The sequence below is a fragment of the Epinephelus lanceolatus genome, chromosome 7 (assembly GCF_041903045.1).
Source record: "Epinephelus lanceolatus isolate andai-2023 chromosome 7, ASM4190304v1, whole genome shotgun sequence".
Taxonomy (NCBI): Eukaryota; Metazoa; Chordata; class Actinopteri; order Perciformes; family Serranidae; genus Epinephelus; species Epinephelus lanceolatus.
The window spans coordinates 18,897,621-18,922,010 of NC_135740.1; the positions used below are offsets into that span (position 1 = coordinate 18,897,621).

At 41.3% G+C, this 24,390-nt stretch overlaps 1 protein-coding gene across 1 annotated transcript; it reads left to right on the forward strand.

Annotated features, from left to right (window-relative positions):
* Window positions 1-356: 356 nt before the first annotated feature.
* On the forward strand, window positions 357-12,317 carry mtnr1c (melatonin receptor 1C). The gene is made up of 2 exons (XM_033632808.2): window positions 357-680; window positions 10,893-12,317. The coding sequence occupies exons 1-2, from the start codon at window positions 485-487 to the stop codon at window positions 11,756-11,758; spliced, it is 1,062 nt and encodes a 353-aa protein (XP_033488699.1). The 5' UTR covers window positions 357-484; the 3' UTR covers window positions 11,759-12,317.
* Window positions 12,318-24,390: the final 12,073 nt, after the last annotated feature.

Sequence of the window (24,390 nt, forward strand, 5' to 3'; positions counted from 1 at the left end):
AGCTGATTTTTAACAAGCTGCCTGCAGACAGATTTAAAAACACATGCAATCGTAATTAATGCCCTAAAAAAGCCAGCGCAGGACTCCCCGTCGCCCTGTTTGAGCCTCGCATCCTGAGCATTTCCATTACGCACTCCTGTGCGCTCACATGCCTTCTGGACGAGCCCTCCTGGCATTATGGAGCAGCGCGCAGGAAGAGCCTTGGTGACTCATGAGGACCACACTGAGGACGGCAATGAAACACGAGCTTCTGGCATCTTTATCACCTTTGGAAATTAACTTCTTAGGTTACATAAATCTATTAATAATCTAATTATCATGGCAAGGATCGCGTCTTCCTCCCACTACTCCACAGGCGGAGCAGGAGTATCAAAAAGTTCAAGACTCCCTCCAGTGAAGTCCTTTTAAATTTCTTCTAGTCTGTAGATATTTTTTCCCCCAACATTGGAGCATTCCCACCATGGCCGCTGCACCCTGAGGGGAGATGGATTTAGAGGTGAAGGATGAGAACGGGTCGAGCTGTTTGTCCCGCAACGAGAGTGACCGCGGACTGAGCGCTTCCTCCGCCGGAGTGTCCACTGCGCTGGCCAGCGTGCTGATCTTCACCATCGTGGTAGACATCCTGGGCAATGTCCTCGTCATCCTGTCCGTGTACAGGAACAAAAAGCTCAGGAATGCAGGTGAGATGAGGAGACGATGAAGGTTTTGCCATAAAGCCAAATAAATGTGCTGATGGAAACAGCAGCTTAAATGGTCAAGATATAAGAGACGTGTCTGCGTAACAAATTCTGTCAAAATTGATGTGAAAGAATTTGTTTAATTGTGTCATAAAATCGGTTTCAGAGCTGAGTGTCTCATCAATTACATCTCATCAAAGCCGAAAGGAAAGATGTCTGTCTCCATACAGTTTTTGAGATGCCCTGCTTCCCTCTCTTCATTCATAACTATAATTATGTAATATAGTGTAGCGTGTGACCTCTGTGCTTAACAATCAGGCTACTATCTTATGCGAGCCTCCAGTCTCAGTGTGTTGGAGTTTCCACAGCTTTGCCTGCCTGCCCTCATATTTCTTCATAAATAATAACATCCCTTTCCCCCCAACTGGCTTTATCCTTGGTTCTTCATCCCAGATAAATCACATTACATCAGGACCGGTAGTGTCCCATGAGCAGCCAAGGTGAGAGGTGCCTTTGTGTGGCTTCAGTGCCCTTTTGTGCAGGTTTTATGTTGAACACAACCTCGTATTTTGTTGTGTTGACATTTGGAAGTGTCCAGGCAGCAGTGTGAAGGTGAAGAAGATATTTATTATGGTCACTTTAGTGCCATTTTTCTTACTTAGCAAATGTGCCATCATCATTCAGCTGGCTCCTTTACACTGAGGCATGTAGGTGTCTCAAATAGCCTCTAAGTCAGGTCAAGCCATTTCCAGTTCATTTGGGAATTAGTACCTCAGTTATTTCTTTAAGTCTGGCTCTACAAACTAAGGGAGTGTGTGAAAGTGTAAGGTATGGAGGGGGTCAGAAAAGTTGGAAGGCATTGTACATTTTCTTTTGGCTAAAGGACGGAGAGAAGGATTTTCTGATCTATTTCTAACCCCAGATTTATATGTTATTTCAGCCTTTGCTTCCAATGTACTTTGGCCCTGTCTACACAAATAGATATTTTTGAATACTGATTCTTTTCCCCTCCATAAAAAAAAAAAATCTGTCCACTCAACTTTGGTTTTCAAAACATCGACTGGAGGTCTCATCACTGCTGATTCCACTTCAGTTCAAGGATGCACATGCTTTCCTTCCTATTCTCATCGACAACAATCCCACTCTGCAGCGTCCGAATTTGCTGGTCTGACCGGGTCTGATCCAAATCTGCCAGACTTTACACCCCTGACACTGAGGGGAAACAAAAACACTGGGTGCAGCCGATGCCTTTGTTTGTCTGTGAAGTGTTAAGCAGTCATTAGACCTCACAGTGCTAACAAAAGCATCAGCTATAGTTGTTATTTCTCGCATAAGCTCATCACACAAAGCTACAAAAGGCATGCACCAACTGAGAAGATTACATCATCATTTCTCTATCGCTCTGTTTTACACGTCAACACAGATTAACAGTGACCACAGTTTTGAAAAATCTGCACTTTTTAACTTTTATAAAATCTTTGTTTTGGTGACAAGTGGACAAGAGGTCAAAACAAGCAGGAAAATATCAGTTTAGAAAAAGATCTGTGCACGTGTAGACGAGGCCGTAGTTACACAAATAGTTGTAGTGTAGATTTCAGGGGGCACGCAGGGGACATATCCCTCTCAATATTTAGAACACGTGCGTTTGTCCCCTCACCCAATAAAAACATAAAAGTAGCAGAGGACTTTTATTTTGAAAAATATAAGACTTTTACACCATAAAATTGTGCAGACAATTGGTGCATAAAAAATCATCAGAATTTGAAGTGTTTGATGCTCAAAATTTTCTTGCCGTTGTTTCATATGCGTTCCCCCAGTGATGAAATGAAACTTACACCCATGCAAATAGTTATATAAAAAAGACAGCTTTCATGTGTGAAACAGAAGAATATCAAGGTTTTATTTTTGTCATCATATTCGACTAGCAGGTGATGTGACGTAGCTAAGTCCCTGAGCCACTATCTCAGTTTTCAGGAAACACTGAATACACTCTGTTTTGGTATATAGCCAGCACAGTGGTGCAGTGGTTAGCATTGTCACCTCACAGCAAGAGGGTTTGCTTTGAGCCCAGGGTGGTGGAGCCCTTCTGTGCAGAGTCTGCATGCTCTCCCTGTGTCAGCGTGGCTTTTCTCCGCGTGCTCCGTCTTCCTCCCACAGTCCAAAGACATGATGGTGCGGTAATTGGTGACTAAACTGTCCACAGGTGTGATTGGAAGCATGAATAGTTGCCTGTCTCTGTCAGTCCTGTGATTGTCCGGGAACCTGTCCAGGGTGTACCCTGCCTCTTGCCCAGTGTCAGCTGGGAAAAGCTCCAGCACCCCCTTGACCCCCAACAGCATAAGCAGTCACAGAAAAATAAAAGCAATACCACGTTTTTCCTTTCACAAGCAATAAAATGCTGGCTCAGTTCATCACACTCAGATAATTTGCTGCTTCAGTCTTATTTGTCCTGGAATGACTGGTGGCTTTTTTTGGCACCTGCAAGCAAATATTAGTGAACTTGAAGTACTGAGTCAAGTCAGTAAATGTCTAACTCCTCTCTATTTGCACTTTGTACAGACAAACCTTCCAACAGTTTTATCAAAAGCAAATCGGGCAGTAAACACAGCACGGTGCAAAGTTCCACAGTTTCACTTTAAAAAATGTGATTTGACACCGAGATATTATTCTAGCTGTTAGTGGGGGTGAGGATGTTGCACTTACTTTCTCTGGTCCACTTGCACTTGCTTTCCATGGTTTAAAAAACAGCCCCAGTAATTTTTAGTACAATCCCTAAACGAAGGCACTTGTGTGTGTTAGTGTCCATTTCCACATATAAAAAGCCCAGATAACATCTTTACAGTCTGAGTTTATTGTCTGGCATGAAAAAACTGAGTAGCAATTAAAGAAAAGAACCAAAGAAAAAGTCACAAGACACTCAGACAGCAATTAACATAATATATCGAAGCACTTAAGGGTTTATGACATCAGAAGCAGTCATAAAAAGACAACTCCAATTTTATTCTCCCGTTACAAGAGTGATAGAAAAGCACCTTTTGCTTTAACTGGACAAATTACACAAGCTCACCTCATGATTATGTTTGCCAAAAACAACTGAGCAGAATACAGAGATGTGTCTTCCACAACAAAGAGATGCACAAATAAAATGTCTATTTGATGTTGTGCAGCTTTCATTGTTAAGGTTCGGGAGATCAAGCACCGTGCATCATTATACCCAGCAAATCTTTAGCTGAAAGCAAAGTCAGGAAAGCCTACCGCTGAGGCAAAAGACTAAACTCAGTAATCACAACATGATGCTAATGAGTACATGCGAATCAGGCAGCGGGATTAGGTCAGCGACTGTTTGGAATAATGAGCTTTTAATTACAATTTCAAATACATTACATAACAGATCCAATGTGTTCCTGTGCATACCAGCCTAAAGCGGTTTGGCCAGGAGTTTAGGAGCCCGGGGAATAATTTGATTATCTGGTTTGCAAAAAAATGCCACAGTCGACTGGTCTCAAACAAGAGGGCAGGAGTAAATGGCCTGTTCAAAAGTCTTCGCCATGCTGGCAGACTACGGCCTGTGCGCTGATTACTGGCCTCATGTCACCATTCTCCCACTCTAATTGGACTGACTGACTGGTTCAGTCTCACGAGAGTCCTCACGAGAGTCCTCACCAGTGTCATGGCGTCTTTTTCGGTTTGCATGCGTGAGCAGAAACCTGCAACTCCAGCAGAGCAGTTTTGTTTTTAAGTGTCCTTAGGTGACTGAAATTGTAACTGCTGTTAGCCTATCATCAATCTGCTCCCTGTGCTTAACGAGCTATTTATAGGTTTGGCTCACTTTGTATGAATGTTTAATTGTACAGACTTTCGGAAAGGAAAGCACGGACGCAGCTGAAGAACAGCAAACAGCTGTAGAGAGATGTGTCCGCTATAAAAATCAGTATCTGTGATAGATGGCTGTTTTGTGAAGGTGCAGTATAAACACAATAACACCTCCTGGGCTGCAGACTGACTCATGTGTGAGGTCTAACGTATGATTTACAGTGGGTAAAGACTCAGACGTATATATTTTTGTGGAATTCAGTGTGTCAGGCACACTGCTGCAAACATCCCCTCTCTCCATTACACACTATTCAGACTGCTGGTTTGCTTCCTAACACTCTGCAGCAGGACCTTTCCGCTCTGCTTCACTTCAACAATACTCGCCTTGCCTCCGTATATCCCTCCGCTGCCCACCACTCACCACAAAAACCACATGCATGTGCGCACATTTGGTAGATAGTGGTACATCATCTGAGTGATGTATATTTGTCCCCATTATCTCCGTGTGTGAGGAGAACTGGTGCCATATGTTCAATTTTTGTTTAAAGGTTTACAGGTTCTCTCAAGTGCGTAAATGTAACAGGATCTATCCAGTGACTCTTCAAAGGGTAGAGCATGGCACCATAGGACTGCCAATGGGGTGTTAACACTAGAGTTTCCCACTGGGGTTAACCATACTAAAAATACACTCTGAAAATGCACTCATGAGAAAGGGAGGGAGAGGGACAGAGAACGATGAGCAGATGGAGGAAATAACGAGAGGACAAGCTCGGCTGTGTGTTTGTGCGCAGCTTGCACCTCCGTGGCAGGAGCTGTGGGTTGTGGGGTGTGTAAGGATGGGAGATTGAATTTTGATAAATCATGCACCGCATCCCCTCAGTCAGTCACTCTGCAGTCATGAATAAAACCTAAAACCTGGAGTGTCCAGAGGGGGGTTAATTGAGTCAGTGGACTTAGTGAGTCAAACCAGAAGCCAATTTAAATTGACAGCTCAGATCCACGGGGAATATCACTTAGCACACTACATTAAACATGTCTCCTTTTCCTGACAACAAAACAGTAGATGACATTTAGTTCTGTAATGTGGTCAGCATGGAGGTTGGATGTTATCAGATTAGGATTATTTGACTAAACCAAGCCGAGATAAGGTAAATGCACTGTTATGTTTACATTACATCCGGTATCTCTTTCTAATGCAGGAGGCTGCTTTCTTTCACATTTGCATAATCCACTATGGGTCCTTGTGTTTCCGGGATTGCGCCTCACGAGTGAGACGCCGTTGGAACCAGACGCTGCTTGTGTCCCGGTGGCCTGATTTCTCTTAGGGCCAGTGAGCCTTATTTACTCAGACATAGGGGATCTGATTGGTGGATGGCCTTTTGATGATGACGATGATGTTTTTGGCCGGGCTCATGGCGGGATGCATCACCAAAAGGCAGCTTGTGTCAGTTTAATGTGAAACTTCTTCGGAAAAATTCTCTGGCCCCTTGAACATGAGTTCACGAAGTAGTCACTACTAATTCATTAGCGCTAATGCCCTTGCCGAAAGGTTATTGTTGCTTATTTATGATAACATGTCTGACTAAGTCCAGTGTAATCTAATTTGGGATATGCACTTGTAGTAATATGCCTTGCTGACGTTGAGCTGGATCCAAGCAAAGACAAACCTCCTACACGTTTCTATGAATTCACCCGTCTTTCAAAAGGTGTATAAATATAGCCGGGTGAATCAAAGCGTAGTATATCACGTTTCCTGTATGAGTGGTGAGAGTGATGGGACGGTGGGTTTGACAGAGGGAAACATAAGCCCCTGAGATTCACGTGTGCACACAGCCATGCAAGTTGTCAGACTGAAGAAGCCAGGCATTCTTTTGTTTTGTCTTTTGGTTTGTTTATCACTTGCACCTACGCCTTCATTATGTACCTATTCTTGCTCCAGCACAACTCCTTTTTTATTTGACCTTGTTGTTTTTTTATTTCTTATTCAGAGCTATTCAGCTGGAATGAAGCAATGTGCCATAAATAAGTTGTATATGGAGCCTATTTTAAAACAGGTTTATATGCTGGGTGGGAGGCAGTTTTTTTGTTTAATATATTTTTGAATATGCTGCAGCCTGGGTGCGTGCCGGATGATTCTGGTGACAAATATCCTGTTCCACTCACGCAGAGCTCAATGGTTCCCTGCCGTAACGTTTTTGATTTATGTTTCATGCGCCACGAAATGTCGTGTGACAGACAATGAGAGGGAGATACACGGGGAATTCATGGGGTGGTCGCTCAGCTCTCAGGAGGGAGACGCTTTAAAGCAAGGATCAGTTGATTTGATGCAACATTTCACTTGGTCGACAGTTTTTGAGAGAGCGTGCAGTGGGATCAGATAATTACAGAGCCAATGTTGTCAGAGACGTTAAAGGCATGCTGTCCCCGTAGGCCTGCAACCAATCAGCATTCAGGTTAAGCTCTATTCAACCCACACTCGTTGGTAATAATAGCTCCAAAAGATGTCAGTGGACACTTTACTCTGGTGTTCAGGCGTGAGAATATTGTTGTTGGTCGTTTTTCTTACACCAAAACAATAATCGTTTTGAGTACTGTGAGTTTGGGCGTGATGAGCAAGTTGGTTAATTAAACAGCGAGAGGTACTGCTTGGTCCAGTGTTTTAATAATGGATGCCAACAAAACAAAGACAGTCATCTGGCCACTTCGCAGCAATCCTCTCAGTGGTGTTTTAGCACTTACCTCATCCTCTTGACGATAAGGGGGAGAGAGGGTTCAGCCAGACAGAGCTGTAAGGCTGCAGCGTGCCCCTGTCCAGCCAGCGCACATGATAACACTGAGCCGCATGATGTCAGCGAGGAATAAAAACCTCTGCACAATGACAAATGCACACAGCGAGCACTGTGAGCGTCACAAATATAATCTGACAGATTTGCCCACTGAGCTGACTCGAGGACGAGGAACAAATGCTTTTATTTTTATCTCGGCAGGCTTAAGAGATGGCTCGTGCTGTTTTAGTAACTTGGAAATTGACTGTGTCTGAATACCTGTGGCAGGCCTGTGGTGAGACATGCGACTGACACCTGATTTTCTTCTCCTTCTGAAAAACAAAACTCAAAAAAGTCCCCAAAGTTAGCAAAGTTTACAGGAATAAAATGACATTGTGTTTCATATTGTTATTTTCTTTATTACCACATTTGATGAATCAAGTTCAAGTGATTAAAATGAAATTAGACATACTGTAGTTGTGTTGTCTCCGGGGTGCAGGGGTTGTAACACGCTTTGAACGCAGGATTGATGGCCAACATGTGTTTTAAATCCGCTCCCTTCATATCTGCCAATCAACGCTGTTGTTTCAGCTGTTGTCTGAGTGAGCGAGAGCCTCACGCCTCCACATTTCAACTTCAGAAGGTGGTTTGTTATATCAACCCTGGAATCAACCCAGCGTCTGACACCAAATGTTGTTGAAGTGAGGCACATTATATATAATCCTTTACAGATTATTTACAGAGAGCATAAATGTTTATATCGGTCCAGTGATGTCATGGTGCATGAGAAGCTGGATAAATAATGACGAGCAGTATGTAATTATGTTTTTGGACTAGTTTACATGGAGCAATAATGATATAATAAGGACCTTCATCTTTAAAAAGCTGAACTGTATTTAACGCTGAGTTTATTTCTACTTCGTCACAAGTTTTGACTTCTAAAATGTGTAGCTCACACACACAATAGACCTTTTTATTGCCCATCTGCTCCAAACTTAAGGGAAGCTAATGCATCCTTTGCAAAACACCAATTCAATTGCACTGTGGCTGCGCTGCACTGTATGTTCTTGTTATCTATCATGTTATCTGACACATTACAGTTTGATTTATTGTTTTATTCTCCCCCACCCAGAGCAGCTTCACTATAACAATATCAGACGTCATTTTCTACAATTCATGTCTTCTGAGGAGATCCAGTGTCACACTACCATCAGCTCGGACCTTAGGAGGACAGGAACTTGATTGGAATCAATCGGAAACCATTTACGTCCTGGGTTTTATATGTTTAAGCTCAGTGTTCGACAGTCTATTCCCAGGGGCAGAGAAGCTTTATAACAAGAACAGCCTGATTTGAGCATTTTTTCAGAGAGGACCTGCCAGATATATCAGTGTACAACAACTCTGTTGTTTCCTGTGATGGTGTGTTGGGAAAGTAATTCATGAGTCTAAAAACAAGTCTACAACCATGCTAGCGGCTCTGTGAGGCTGTAGTCAGGCGCTGAGGTGCTCTGAGCTAAATGCTAACATCACAATGCTAACCTGTCACGTGTCGATTTTTAGCAGGTTTAATGTTGTCCATGTTTAACATCTTAGTTTAGCGTGTTCTCGTGTTGATATTTGCTTATCAGCACAGAACACCAAGTATGGAAAGCCAGAGGATCACCAGAACTATTACAGTTCATCCTGCAGGGGACGTGGATGTCAATAAATCATGGCTGCCAGACCCGGGTCTATGAGAGTGCAAAAACATGCATTGCACCCTCAATTTAATATTTTGCACCCTAAGTTGAAAACGGTATACAAAATAATTTAATAAATAACACTTAATGATGATAATGTCACAAAAAAAGTAATAATGAAAATGATCTAATTCACCAAACAGTACTTACCGTAAAACTTCAATTAAATGCCCAGTCCCTTTAATAAAACAGTTGTTTTGTTTTTTTTTTAATTTTTAATTCCCGAGGGGAAATTCAATTTTTTCACTCTTGTTATCAATTACACACAGGTCTGAACACACACATGCACAAACAGGACCTATACATGCACAAAGTGGAGAGATGTCAGAGTGAGGGGGCTGCCTTGGTCAGGCGCCCCGAGTGGTTGGGGGGTTCGGTCTTGCTCACGGGCACCTCGGTAGTGCCCAAGAGGTGAACTGACACCTCTCCAGCTCCCAGTCCACGCTCCATATTTGGTACGGACGGGGACTTGAACAGGTCCCAATGGACTGAGCTACTGCACTCAGGTTGTTGGTTACCCACTTGAGCAGTGTTAGTTAACTGCTTAGATCGCACATACAAATATAAATGTTTAAACTTTTGTCAATATGAAGATGCTACACATTGTTAGCTCAGTTGGATTCTCCACAATTCAACTGTTTAGGTCATTATACTGAAACCATGAGCGACGGAGAAGACCGAATTAATTCAGATTTACAAGCATGACGAAGAAACAAGTGGTGACTCCCTTCCCCTAAAGCCATCATAAAGTCAGAATATATGTCCATTCCTTGATTAAGCTTTAAGTTATTTATATTCCTTTAGTCTGTAAGGGTCCGCCAATCAAAAGAATCAAAGGGTTTTTCATAAAAATTAATCCATGCTTCAAATATTGTTTTAACAGGATAAAGTGGTGTTGTGTCAGGATGCCATAACTCTCTTGGATGCCCTGTTTGTCAGAGCTACTAAATAAATAAGTTAAATTTGATATGTTATTTGTTGCCTAATTTTTATACAAGTAATATTCATACTGGCTTCATAAACAATCTGATGTGTTTCCCATCTTTGTTGAGCAACAGTTTTGTGTAAAAGGAATTAGAGGCCTGTCCCATATAGGCCGGTTGAGTTCAGTGATTTAAGGAAATAATAGCCCGGGCTGAAGCCCGTATTGAAGTTTGACGGTAAATTACCTATGTGCATCAGTCGTATTTGTCGCAAACTGTGATGGCACAACATCGTGGCAGAAGTCATGCTGGGGACCAGAGATGGAGGGTGCAGTTCTGACTCATAAAACAAACTGTTGTAGGAAAAGAATAACATGCTGTAGACATAAGCTGTTTTGTTCATTTATTGCTGTTGCTGGCCCGCACTGTGGCTAGTAGTGCATGCACACTTATTTTAGATACACCCTAGGTCATTTTGTTCTGGAACTGGGCCTGATGGAAATGTATCCAAGAAATACTTCAAAACTATAAATGGGAATCTAATGGTTGCACTTAAGAAAAAAATCAGGGATCACCAATGTCACTTGGGGAAAACTTCATCCTCTGGGCACCATGAATATCTGTACCATGTTTAAATCCACCAGTAGTTGTTGAGAAATTTTACGATTGCTATTTGTAGAAATAAAATGAATAAAAATGTTGTTCGTTTTAAAGCAGTTACAGTGGGGAACAAAGGGGGCTGCAACACTGACAGAGCTGTGATGATAAAGCATCTGCCTCGGCTCAGATCAGTGCAGCAGAGAGTAAATGGTAAAAGCCCAAATGAGCCACAGAGGGCACAGTGAAGCGACTCTTTTATGATAGTAAATCACAGTCGTACCTCCTGTGACCCAGTTTATTTTAACCCGGAGCAGGAAGAGAAAAGGGAGTGCTGTATGCTTTTTAATAATACACAAACCTCTTCTGTTTCTCCAGGCAACATCTTCGTGGTGAGTTTGTCCGTAGCGGACCTGGTGGTTGCGTTGTACCCTTACCCTCTGGTCCTGACAGCCATCTTCTACGATGACTGGACCATGGGTGACCTGCACTGCCAGGCCAGCGGCTTCATCATGGGCATAAGTGTCATCGGCTCCATCTTCAACATCACTGCCATCGCCATCAACCGGTACTGCTACATCTGCCACAGCCTCCACTACGACCGCCTGTACAGCCTGAGGAACACCTGCTGCTACCTGGGGCTCACCTGGCTCCTCACCGCGATTGCCACGGTGCCCAACTTCTTTGTTGGCTCGCTGCAGTACGACCCCCGCATCTACTCCTGCACCTTCACCCAGACGGTCAGCTCATACTACACCATCTCAGTGGTGATCATTCACTTTCTGATCCCGCTGCTGGTGGTGTCCTACTGCTACATGAGGATATGGGTGCTGGTGATTCAAGTGAAACATCGGGTTAAACCGGAGCAAAGGACCAAACTGAAACCTAGTGATGTGAGGAACTTCCTCACTATGTTTATGGTGTTTGTTTTGTTTGCAGTGTGCTGGGCTCCACTTAACCTCATAGGCCTGGCTGTAGCTATAAACCCTGTACAAGTTGCACCCAACATACCTGAGTGGCTCTTTGTCACGAGCTACTTCATGGCTTACTTCAACAGCTGCCTCAACGCCGTCATATATGGACTACTAAACCAAAACTTCCGTAAAGAATACAAAACGATCCTCCTTGCAGTTTGCATCCCACGTTTGCTCCTCATGGAGACCTCCAGGTGCGCCACAGAGGGCCTGAAGAGCAAGCCCTCGCCGGCTGCGACGAACAACAATGTAGCAGAATTAAATGTATAGACTTGATGTTTTGCCTGGATTAAGTTTCTGTGGAGCGTCATTGCGGATGTGTGCCATGATTCACCCAGTGCCTTTTTGTAGGTTGTGTTTCATTTACCAGTTGTAAAGATTTAATCGTGTTTGGAGAGGACACTGCTGTCATCGTATTCCTTTCAGCCATGCCAGACACTGTTCCCTCATGTCGAGAGGGAAACAATCAACCTAATTGTCGGTGCATTACGATCTGTTTTGACACGACACTCTTGACAAACTGGTTAACAAGCAAGAAAAAAAGTCCAGGTAACTAGTAAGTATTCACCAAAATACATTTGGACAGTGAGTCAATACAGAATAGCTTATTATTTGGATGGGAGTCTTCACTTCTCAGGCAACATCCTAGCATGTGTATGTCATATGCACGAGATCGGCTCACTGCATCTTTTGCACAGAACGATTTTGAGTGTGTCAGCGACCTCGTGAAAAGAAAATAAATGTATTTTTTATTCCCACTGTGTACTCGCACTTTTAAATACATCACTTTTAATGATGGAAAACTTGAAGGCTGGTTGTTTTCCTTCAAAGTAATCCGTAATCCAATCTCAGATTTCAATTGAAGCCTTTTTATTCAATGCTCGACTCAATTTTAAAGGCTCTGGTTTGCAAGTTGTCATCTTATATTTTATCCTGAGTGTGTGTGAGTATCTCAGGCTCCTTCTCACTGGGACTGTAGCCTGTTTTAATTCATCATGATGCTGGTTCACCCTCAGGCTTGTCTTCTGAACAACGGTGCCCTCACAAAACACACTGGGTTTAATTCAAGAAAAAGGAACATCTGAATGGGCTTTGTGTGTTAATGGAAAGAAGTTGTGCCTTGTTGTTAGGAAAATTGAGTTCCCTCACAGTTTCAGTCAATTCCTCTGCTAAACAAAACTGTCTTTTCACTGCCTCAACTATCGCGTGGATCAATTTACCGAACTCGAATGTTCAAAGTCCCCTGGTGTCCCCTCTCAGATCTTGAATGATTGAGTAATCGCGGAAATTTTGAAAAGGGGAAAAGCAGATGATAAACAAAACAAGCTTTCTTGTTTATTAAATGCCTGGGGGACATGATACGCATCAGGAGCCAGAGATATAATTTCGTGTTAGAGCAAGTGTGCCTGAGCTCATGTCACCCTAGCCGAGATGAGCTCTGACAGCCTCCCAGCATAACTTTAACCCAGCAAACAAACTATGAGCGGTTCACCTCAAAGGGAGCCTCCAGGATGTCAATGTGACACATTCCTGATACGATGCACTGTTACTGGAATATTGAGGAGATTACAAATTCACAATGTCCAATTCAAAGGATTCATAAATATGTTCAGCATATTTTTACTTTCAGACCCGTTTTCAGATTTTTGTATTCTGCTGTGCTCTGCTGCAGCTGAGCTTGGATCGGCTGCCTGATGTAAATTAAACCCTCAGCTGACGATTACAGATGCAGGAATAGTAATTAGGAATCCCTGATCAGGTGCTATCAAGTTGCAGAGCAGCAGAAAGGCACAACATTATTCAGTCCTGCTCGCAATCTCACAAGACAGCAGCTCTGATGTGGAAGAAAGAAGCAGCCCACATGCCAGTGCAAGGTCAGCTACAGATGAGTGGTTAAAGGGGCTCGAGGGAAGATGACAGAGTCGGCTCGACCACACCACCGAGTCACAGACTAATGGCAGGGTCATCCTTCTTCTTTCTCCTCTCACCTTGCACTCTTAATTCTCTCATTTTCCTGTTCTTTTTTCACCTGAATTTATTCATCCATCTCTCTCCCAGGGAATAGTTTGGCATTTTGGGAAATATGTAGGGGTGTAGTGTTGCTGGAGCACAGAATGCCAAGAACTACACTTTTCCACTGCTTTCTCCAAGTGAGGAAATATAATATTTACAGCTCAGATAATCTATTTTTTAAGTGCTTGGAGATCCAATGATCACTAAAGCATATGTCATGCAAGACAGACAATAAAAATCTAATTGAATTGTCAAAGTTGTCATATTGACATTTAAAGGTCTCGTGCGTAGGATTTACTGCCATCTACTGGTGAGGGTGCAGAACTGAAACTTATTTTGTGTGCCAAGTGTGCAGGTAAACTACAGTTGCCAAGTCGTGACAACGCAACTTACTCCATATGCAGATACAAACGGCTCATTCTCAGGTTATAACATAACGATTCACATTTTCAGGGTGACTATAAACTAATGACAACATAGCTATAAAGGTATATCCCATTTTTGCTGATAACTCATGCACGCTGGTCCTTACAGGTATGTTGATTGATTCATAACTTCAACTTGTGCACTGAGTAACATGTAAGAAAACATTCCACCTTAAAAGTTGCCAGTAGCTGCCGACAGTAGTCTCTCAGCAGCACAGTGAATTTAATTATTTTTTTCTCAGTCTATAGTTAGTTAACTGTCATTCTCAGAACCCATCGGCTGTATTCGGCGTCTGACTTCCGGCGGACGGCGAATACAGCCTCTGGGGGCAGACCCCTGATTTTCTGGCATTCCGGTTTGATTTGGGCGGAGGAGGCGAATTTCCGTTTCCGACTTCCGTTTATATATAAGTAAATATGCTGAACCATTGTGATGGATTCAGAGTTTGCAGTGACGCCAATTATGTTCCGCCTTGTTAGTTCACCACATGGACCATTTAACCTGGCAACAACTGCAGCCGGCTCAAACGTGATTGGTCAATATCACACGGACTACAAACAGCCTACAACCGGAAACCAGGGCTCTTCCGCTCTTCTTCCGGAGGCAAGATCTCCGGGGTTTGCCTACAGACTCTACATTCACTGAATGTTGAGTAGACTACATTCACTGAATGTAGAGTCTGTATATAGAGACTAGTTAACTGTTAACTAGTAGAGATAAAAAGGCAGCAAAACATCATTTCATTTTATAGTAATAAACCCTTTTACAGCTGACGTCACAATGACGTTATTCTATTAGCTGAAAACAAAACAACTTGCCAACAAAAACACAGACAACTATGGTTAAATGCGATAACATGAAAGGACTGGACGGAGGCAATCATCAAAAATGCTCACGTGAGCAGTGCACACTTGATATCAGGTTAGGGTCAAAGTATTTACTGTTGCAGGGATGAGTAGCCTAACGTTACGTGTATTAAGTGTTATCATGTCCACCTAATCAGAAATTGGGGAGGTATTAAGAGGAATATTGGATTTCACTGTAATGCTATTTTTTTAGCGCATTAGCTAACGTTAGCTTTGATAGCAAAACAAACTGGAGGAAACCATTCAAGTTTCGTCCTCCTTTGTGAGATTGCCATAGTAATTAACCACAAAGCTTCAGCAATCCCATCACATCATCCATCCACTGAGTGAGAGCATACAGGTCGGCCAGTCTGGTCCCGTTTTGGGCCCGGAGAGTGAGTGGATAAATGAACAGTAAATTCCACTCCGGCAGTGGGAATGAGTATTTCTGAATGCACCACTCGCCTCATCTTCCTCCATTGTCTAAAACAAGTCAACAGTACTTGCTAACAGAGCCAGCTAATGTCTGTGGAGAATTGTTTTGCCTGCAGCTAGGCCCTGCTCACCCAAAAACGTCATACTGTTTACAAACAGTAAAAGGATCTACAGTGCACTAATTTATTTTAATTTCAATTATGAAGCCCAACGTCACAAATCACAATTTGCCTCAGAGGGCTCTACAGCATACCACATTCCTCTGTCCTTGGACGCTCCCAGCAGATAACCCAAAAAAACATTTAATGGGGAAAACCTCAGGAAGAGCTATTGAGGAGGGATCACTCTTTCAGGATGGACAGGAGAGGGATGCACAGCAACAACAGTAGTGACAATAGCTACAATGACATTAATTATGGTAATAGTATTATAATAATAATAGCAGTAGTAATTTGATTATTGATTGATTGATTTATATGTCATAGGTATTTATTATTAAATGATATGTATGAGACAATAGTAATCATGTGTATAATAATAGCAGTTGTATTAGTAGTAGACATGGAGTTATCGATATGCAGTTAATAGGACATGAATGTTAGCAAATGAAAAGGGAGAGAGAGAAGGGGCTCAGTGTATCATACGAGGTTCCCGGCAGACTAGGCCTATATCAGTCTAACTAGGGGCTGGTCCAAGGCAAGCCTGAGCCAGCCCTAACTATAAGCTTAATCAAAGAGGAAAGTCTAGTCTTAAATGTGGAGATGTGTCTGCCTCCCAGACCAAAACAGGAAGATGGTTCCACAGAAGAGGAACCTGATAGCTGAAGGCTCTGGCTCCCGTTCTACTTTTGGAGACTTTAGGAGCCACGAGTAACCCTGCATTCTCAGAGCACAGTGTTCTGGTGGCTTAATAGGACACTATGAGCTCTCTTATGTTGGAGCCTGATCATTTAAAGCTTTGTATGTTAGGAGTAGGATTTTAAATTCAATTCTGGATTTTACAGGGAGCCAATGCAGAGAAGCTAAAACAGGAGAAATATATATTTTTGTGTGTGTGTGTGTGTGTGTTCCTCATCAGTACATGTGCCACAGCATTCTGGATCAGCTGAAGAGCAATCTGATGATAAGAAATTGCAATAATCTTGCCTAGAGGTACCAAATGCGTGCACCAGTTTTTTTGTTTGTCCTTCAAGTTTGCCCTTGAAGTTTGTTTTATATGGAAGTTAAAGGACAAATCTTGATCAAATATTACTCCAAGGTTCCTTACAGTTGTGCTAGAGGCCAGAGCAATGCCATCTAGAGAAACTATATATTTAGATAGAGAGTTTCCGGGGTGTTTGGGGCCAAGAACAGTAACTTCAGTTTTGTCTGAATTTAACATCAGGATATTGGAGCTTATCTCCGTTTTTATGTCCTTAAGATATTTTTGAAGTTTGGTTAACTGATTCATTTCTTCTGGTTTGATCGGTAGATGTAATTGTGTATCATCTGCATAACAATAAAAATTTACGAGGGATTTCTAAACATGTTGCCTAAGGGAAGCATATATAACGTGAATAGAATTGGTCCGAGCACAGAACCTTGTGGAACTCTGTAACTAACTTTAGTATGCATGGATGATTCATCATTAACATGAACAAACTGAAACTGATCAGATAAACAGGATTTAAACCTGCTAAGTGCAGAAATTGTGTCAAATGCTGCACTGAGATCTAATAAAACAAGTACAGAAACAAGTTCTTTGTCTGAAGCAAGCAGAAGATCATTTGTAATTTTCACCAGCGCTATCTCTGTGCTAAATCCTGACAGAAAATTCGTTCTCAAGGATCTGTGAAAGAAAGGAGAGATTAGATACTGGTCTATAGTTGGCTAACACCTCTGGATCGAGGGTGGGCTTTTTAAGAAGAGGTTTAATTACAGCCTCTTTAAAGAATTGCAGTACATAGTCTGCTGATAAAGACGTGTTGATCATGTCCAATGAAGAAGTGTTAACTAAGGGTAAAGCTTCTAAAAGTAGTCTAGTTGGGGTGGGGTCTAAGAGACAAGGTGATGGTTTTGATAAGGAAATTGTTGAGGTTAGTTGTTGAAGGTTGGTGGGAGCAAAGCAATCCAAATACATATCAGGTCTTAAAGCCTAATGTAGCCTATGTAAACTACATAACAATCAAATAGAGCCACATCTTCACCATGCGCATGCAGTACTTAAACAAATAGCACAATAGTTTTTTGGCTTGAGTAAGATAAGAGGATTAATTACCACTCCCTTATTTGTCTGTTAAGTATAAAGCTACAGCCAGGAAACAGTTAGCTTATCTTATCTTAGCTTATCTTAGCTTAGCATAACGATAGGAATCAGAGAGAAAAAGCTAGCCTGGTTCTGTCTCATATAACATGTCATATCTTGTTTGTTTAATCCATGCAGAAAGGAACAAGTTGTAGCAAAATCAAGATTGAGACCACAACTTGTCATTTTAACACTTCAGTTTTTGTATCTGATCTTGAATATTTAGCAAAAGTTAGGAGTGGGCAGATCAACACTTTAATATCAATGCTATAGATACTATGTTTTCTTTTTGATATTAAGCTTTAGCATAAAAAGGACTAATACCAAAAAAGGGATCTATTCCTCTTTTCTACATTGTACAAATTTGTATCTCAAGATGAAATTGTCTAAACAATGTTTCATTGTTGTGAGCACATCTGGTGGATGTACTCTTTGAGTTTCCACTGCTGCTGTCATGTTGTGTGCACTTCAACATACTGTACATGTGGTTGCGTCCGACACATGATGGCAGTGATGGCTGAACGAAGGAGGAAAAAACGAGAGAAGAGAACGTGGAGCTGCAACAGAAAAGAAGGAAGGAGGGAAATGCCTCAGCTTACAAACCCCTGACACAGAGCAAGAGTATACTGGCAGAGACCTTTCAGAGAGGCTCAGGAGAGGAAAGTCCAGGTATATAGCCTAGTAGTGAAATCAATATTTAATGGTCAAATCATAAATTCAGTTTCAGTTAAGGTTACATTTTCATCATTAGCTGTTACTTTAGAAGAGGGGTTACTCAGCTCAAAAATCATGACACAATGCTCTTGGGTATAAATAAGCTGCTTCTAATAATGAAAAAGAAAATCTGTATTGATATTGATTTCTATGCTATGCTATCAGCTTTTCTGGCCCAACTTAATTTTGTGATATTGCCCACCCCTGTTAGAGATGCTGGGAGGAAATTTTCATGCTACTGAAAATATCCACTCCGACATAAACCGCAGTATAATGCAGGCTTTGTTTAGCATATAAATGTGTTGGATCCACACTGGGTAACTCGTGACCCTGGATTTCCAAGATACTATATTCAGTGTCTTTGTAAAAATGGGAGTTGGCCTTTTTATACTAAAAATATTGATAGAAAACACAGTGACACAACTCATAGTGCTCGGCGGATAAATCAGAGATACAAACCTGAGTTCAGGATGGATAGCTGAAATGACTAGTCTATCCACCCACACTGTCTGTCATTTTGCCTGTGATTGAATATGAAGGGCGATTGCTTGTGGATACATTTTTCTTTGGGTATGTTCAAGGACAGCATCATCTATCCATGCTGCCCTACGCTATAAGATTCATCATAACTCATGACTTTATTCTGCCAATTTCACATGTGACACTCTGTCTCTCTGTGACTTAAACTGTCTCCTGGGTTTCTCTGTAATATCATCTTCTTTTTTTTTTTGCTTTCACTTCGTTACTTTGTGTCTCAGGTAAGCTTTCTACAGCCAAGTCACACCATAAATCCCTATGTACTGTCATTTGGAGATATGTCAGAATTTAATACCATAAATAATGTCATTCTGCTGCCAAATATCAGATACAAAGCAGATATCCTTGTCTTTTTTTTTTCTTCAATAAATGAGAGATCTGCAACATCCACTTAATGGCAGTGAGGATTTATTGCCCGAACTGGAACAAGCACAAGGGGAGCCAGGCGTGAACTTGAATTTGTCTGAGGACATGATACTCTACCCCCTCCACAGCCATGTTTTTTTTTTGCATGCTTATGTCTCTCTCCTCCTCGGTGTTATGTGAGCATTTGTGGGAGCTAAAGATCATTTCCCAACACACAATGGAAAAGGAGTGAGGCATTATATGGCCCGACGCGCGCACGACATGATGGTTTTTCGCCCCGCTGGATGAAGCCGGTCCTAGCTCCCCTCGCTGCACAGAGGAATTTCTACAGCACTTGCACATCATTGCGTTTTACAGTGGTGGGGTCTCACAGTGGGCCTGCTGCCCCAAAAGCAAGTCTCCTAATGGATTTGTGCATCGGGTTTAGCACTGCCTGTGTTCTCATGCATATGATGCGTTCCTCCATGTCCCGATGGGCTGTGGGTCACAATACTACCAGGAGGTTTTAGGTGTCGTGGGGCTAAGGAAGCCAATGAGAGCAGGAAATGGGGATGATGGTGATTATTTGCATCAGATTTCTTGACTTTATTTTTAGACTGAATAGTATACAGCACAGCGGATTATGGATGAATTGGATGTAAATGTTTAATTATTTTTACTTGACAAAATGTTCCCATGCTCCTTGTTTGTTGATAGTAACCTCTGGTGTGCCATGGTACCAGCGGTGGGAGAAGTACACAGACTCTCTTAAGTAAAAGTATGACTACAAAATACCACAAAATAACAGTGTTTTCATCTACTTAAAGTTTCCAAAACAAAAGCACTAGATGGCACCTGAATAGAATTAGCCTACATTACTGATTTGTTAATATTAAAGCAACAGTGTGTGCAGTAAGTAGTTTCACTGCTGCACTTAGTCAAGGTGGAGCTAGTTTTAACTACCTTATGTACAGTTCAGCTGTTTATCCCAACCTGGAGGTCAGGCTCCCTCCAAAGGGTCACAAGATTAATCTGGGGGTTAGGAGAAGATTAACAGAGAAGGAAAGAAAAAAAAAGTTCTGCTATACTAATTTGTATCTACTTTTCATATCGACTTTCATTGAGTCTTTGTTTAATTGGGAAATATTGGATAATTTTAACTCGTTGTGCCATGTATAATACTTTTTCATTTCATTTTAGAAGTTAAGAATCTCTTTTTGGTGGAACATGCTGGAAAAATAAGCTTATTTGTGTTCTTGGCCAGAGATACATGAGAAAACAAAGTCTTAAAATGATTTTGAGTGATGAGTTAGGTTGGACTATTTCTCAATTGTGACCAGTGACTGTATATAAAGATGAACGTCATGACAGCCCCCCCCCCAAAAAAACCCAAACATCTCAAAACTCCACCTGATGACTGGCTGCAGTCTAGGTCATAAACTCTGCCCCTCTCCATGTTAGGATGGTAGGCCAAACTAAAAAATGTTCCCACAGATGGTTTCTGATATTTCAGGCAGTTGTTATCACGCTGGTGAGTGTCAAGTGTGTGTTTGGTTTTCATCATAGTAATCTGATGCTAGAAAAAAGGGGGGTGACGTCGTGATTGACAGCTGTGTGTTTTGATCAGTGTGCTCAGGATCAATGGCGCAGTTCGCGATTGGGTCAGGTAGATGTAAGGGCGGGAACTCAATACCACAGAGATTGTCACTGTGGCAACACATTCTCTGTCCGACTTTGTTACATATCGATGTTTGGTCATGGACCTTCCACGTCCTCATACGCCGTGAAAGGTCCCCTAGGTGCATTGGTTGTTGATGTTCTAGGACGCCATGTCAAGTTCTGCCTGTTACATGCATTGCTTTCTTTCAAAATACATTTTCGTATTCACAGGAAATTACAGATAACATAGAGTCTCTTTCAAAATAAACGCACTACGTCAGTACAACAATGTGACTTGACGTTTGTTTTCCTCTAACAACTAACACTGGGACGGCTTTTTTCGTCAAGCACCAGATTTCAACAACTTCGGAGTGAGACCGGGTTGACTGTGCAGACATCACCAAATTGTCTAGGATATTTTGTCTTCATTTTTTGTACTGAGTGAGGTAGTGAAGACACGTCGTCCGTCTTTGTGACCAGTAACTTCCCGGAGTCTCTGCTGGCTGCCAGGCAACTGGTCATGACCAAGAAAAAGTCTGACACCCCTCAATAAAGCAGATTAAAGAAACAAGATTCATTGTTAGAATTAATAACTTTAAGAGGTATTGGCTGGCAGATTTTGTTATGTTTGCAGAGAGCCAGACTATCTGTATCTGGTCATGGTGCTAAGCTAAGTTAGCCTAAGCATATAAACATAAGAGCAGTATCAATCTTCTCATCTAATTCTTAGTAAGAAAGCGACTAAGAGTATTTCTTATTATGTTGAACTCTTTCTTTCATGGTGCATTGTATTTTCTGAACTTATCATCTTAATCTGAAAGGCACGTAGTAACTTCAGTTGTTAAATAAAGGCAGTGGCCCTGAAAGGTAACATAAGCCCAGTACTTGAATAAATGTTGCCTGCCAGCATTGTATGGTCCAAGAGGGAAATACGAGCACATAAAACACATGTGAATACCAATCATCTCATCATTAACAACTGTTGTAAATGCAGCAAATGACAAAGCTATGAATAGCATGTAACTATTTTGAAAGTGCTTTTTTTATTCTTACCCTACTTTCAATTGGAAACTTCAATACCAGTGACAGTTACAAAGCTTTGACACTGTCTCGTTTGGTCAAAACAACAGGTGTGGAGTGTGGACTGCTTCATGTTTGACATAGAGGACTGGTGACACATGGAAAAGCCTAGCTAGTGGAGTGCAGATAGAGAGAGCCATGGGAAATACTTAAAGGAAGGTCAGAGGTCAAACTCTATTAGGAAGGACAATTCCGTATTGAACTTGAAACAGATGACCCCCTGACCAGAGCTTCACACTGTTATTCCACTGAGAATCCAACTTCTGTCGAGCTTCAATTTTAGATGCGGTTGTTTTATTAAAGTTCCTAATCCCACTGTAACGGGGTGAACATGCCTTCTGTGGTTTGTGGTCTATTCCCAAAGCTCGCTGCAATAAACCGTCTAATTAATTTTTAGTTTTGTGTCCGTTTCCAGAGAAAATAAAAGCCTGGTGTATTGGGAGGATGTAATTTTGATCTGGAATAATTTTTGATGACCTGTTTATGAAAAGAGGTCACTGTTTATTTTAGAATCATTGCCAGCTCTGATGCTGATTGAGATATTATGAAGATAGTTTTCTCTACAAGTAGAAAACATACTGGGAAATGTGCCTTAGCATCTGTACAAACAGGTGTTTGTTCTGAATCAATATCTTGTTTTAAAAACAGTTAAGTGAGGTGCTTTTGCATGTGGGTAATGTGATCTTTTAATAAATACTGTCACTCTCGGTGATGGAAAGTAATTAAGTAGCCTATATCTGTTATGATATTATTTCATCAATTAGACTTAGAAAATATACCTTATTTAAATAAAATAATAAAGTAAAAATGGTGCCACATTTATCGGTAATTGCAATCTACTTATATATAATATATATTATTCTGATATGGGCCATTCTGCTTAATGAGTACCTTTATTTTTGGCACTTAAATATATCTTGATGCTAGCACTTCTGTACTTTTACTTCAGTAACATTTTCATTGTACCAATACTCTTATAACAAAGTCTTTCAACAGTGCGGTGTGGTATTACTACTTTTACTTCAGTAAAAGATCTGAGTACGTCTTTCACCACTGATGACATTTATAAATATTAATGATTCATAATACATTCATTTTTAATTGCATGCTAAATAGGAAGATAATCCAGGCACCAAAAAAATAAAATAAAATAAAATAAAATCAACAGGGAACGGCTAAGGGAAAGGTTATTTAAAAGCCTTTACTATAGTGGCTAAATCATTAAAAAAGCCAAAATGTTTTGACCACTGTCTTTAGCAGGGGCTTTTAAGAAAGACAGGATGAATTATTGCATGCATTCATAAAAACAACAACAAAAAAAGTCAATTTCTAATCTGACTTTATCGTCTTTTTAGGTGCAAGTATGATTAGGTTTAAGGTTTTAGCAGCAAAGCCTATTAAGAATAATATCAATACTAATACTCTTAAGCCTTTATTGAACACCAGAGGGGAAATTTGGGTGTTGCAGCGGCACAAAGACAGAAATAAGTACAGATAAATAAGTACAAGAACTATACAGCAGCAATTACACAGACAGAGTGACAAGTTACAAGATAAAGGGACATGTAACATGTGTACTCATGATGTCTGCACATGTTGCTGATCAGTATATAAAGATATGTGTTTGGTTTTACACACAGGCCTTTCCACACAATCTGTGGGTCGCTGTATAAATGAGGGAAGGTTTGAGGGACTCTGCTGAACCTCTCTCCTCTGTGCTTCCTGTGTCGCTCCAAAGTGCAACATCTAAAAAATCAGTAGATAATTATTTAAAATTGCACATGGTGGTTCATCCAGCAACATATCTGAGAATAATATGATTCACTGTGACAGTCCTCTGAGTCTCCAGAGCCAGTGCCGTCTTGTTGTTTTTTTGCTGTGAGTGAAATTACCACAGACAGCATACTGATTATTGTGAACACACATCACTGGATTGTTCTTAGTGGTTTCGGCTGGTCCCTTTTGTGAGTCAAATGAAACGTGTTTTAGGGGAACCTGCTGAGCGTGGCACCGGTGAGCGCAAAGCCAATTGGAGCAGAAACTGCACTCCTTGACGCAGCGAGACTCAAACTAGAAGCACAGCCAGCACACGACACTGAATGTATACCGTTGGCACGAAATGGACTAAATGGCTCTCTGTCACATCTGCAATTAAACAGGTCGTGTTTTACGGTGTTGAATTATTCAGGAACACAGGCTGAACAAGCACATGACATGACACAGGGCTTCCATAAATGATCTTTGAGTGATGAACCTACAAGTTTACATCCATCATTCCTTTGCCTCTATTTTTAGAGCCTGGTGATGGGAATGGAAAAAAAATAACAGAGATGTCAGGATGTGAATGGACAGCTGTGAGACATTAATATGGAAGGAAACATGTTTTAATTGTTGAAAAGTGTTTTATGATGTGTTTCATTTCAAGGAAAAATGTGATAAATATCTGATTTAGAAATTGATTTCTAAAAGCTATATATGTCTTTCTGAAAATAAATGTATCAGTTATTATGCTGATTTGACCATTGCTGGTAAATGAGAATGATTCTGCTACATTTGGAAAAAGTA

Bases quoted from the DNA above. Each gene is read 5' to 3' on its own strand.
- mtnr1c (XM_033632808.2), top strand. From the start codon at position 485: ATGGATTTAGAGGTGAAGGATGAGAACGGGTCGAGCTGTTTGTCCCGC. The intron at 681-10,892 runs GTGAGATGAGGA...CTGTTTCTCCAG, and splicing joins CAAAAAGCTCAGGAATGCAG to GCAACATCTTCGTGGTGAGT.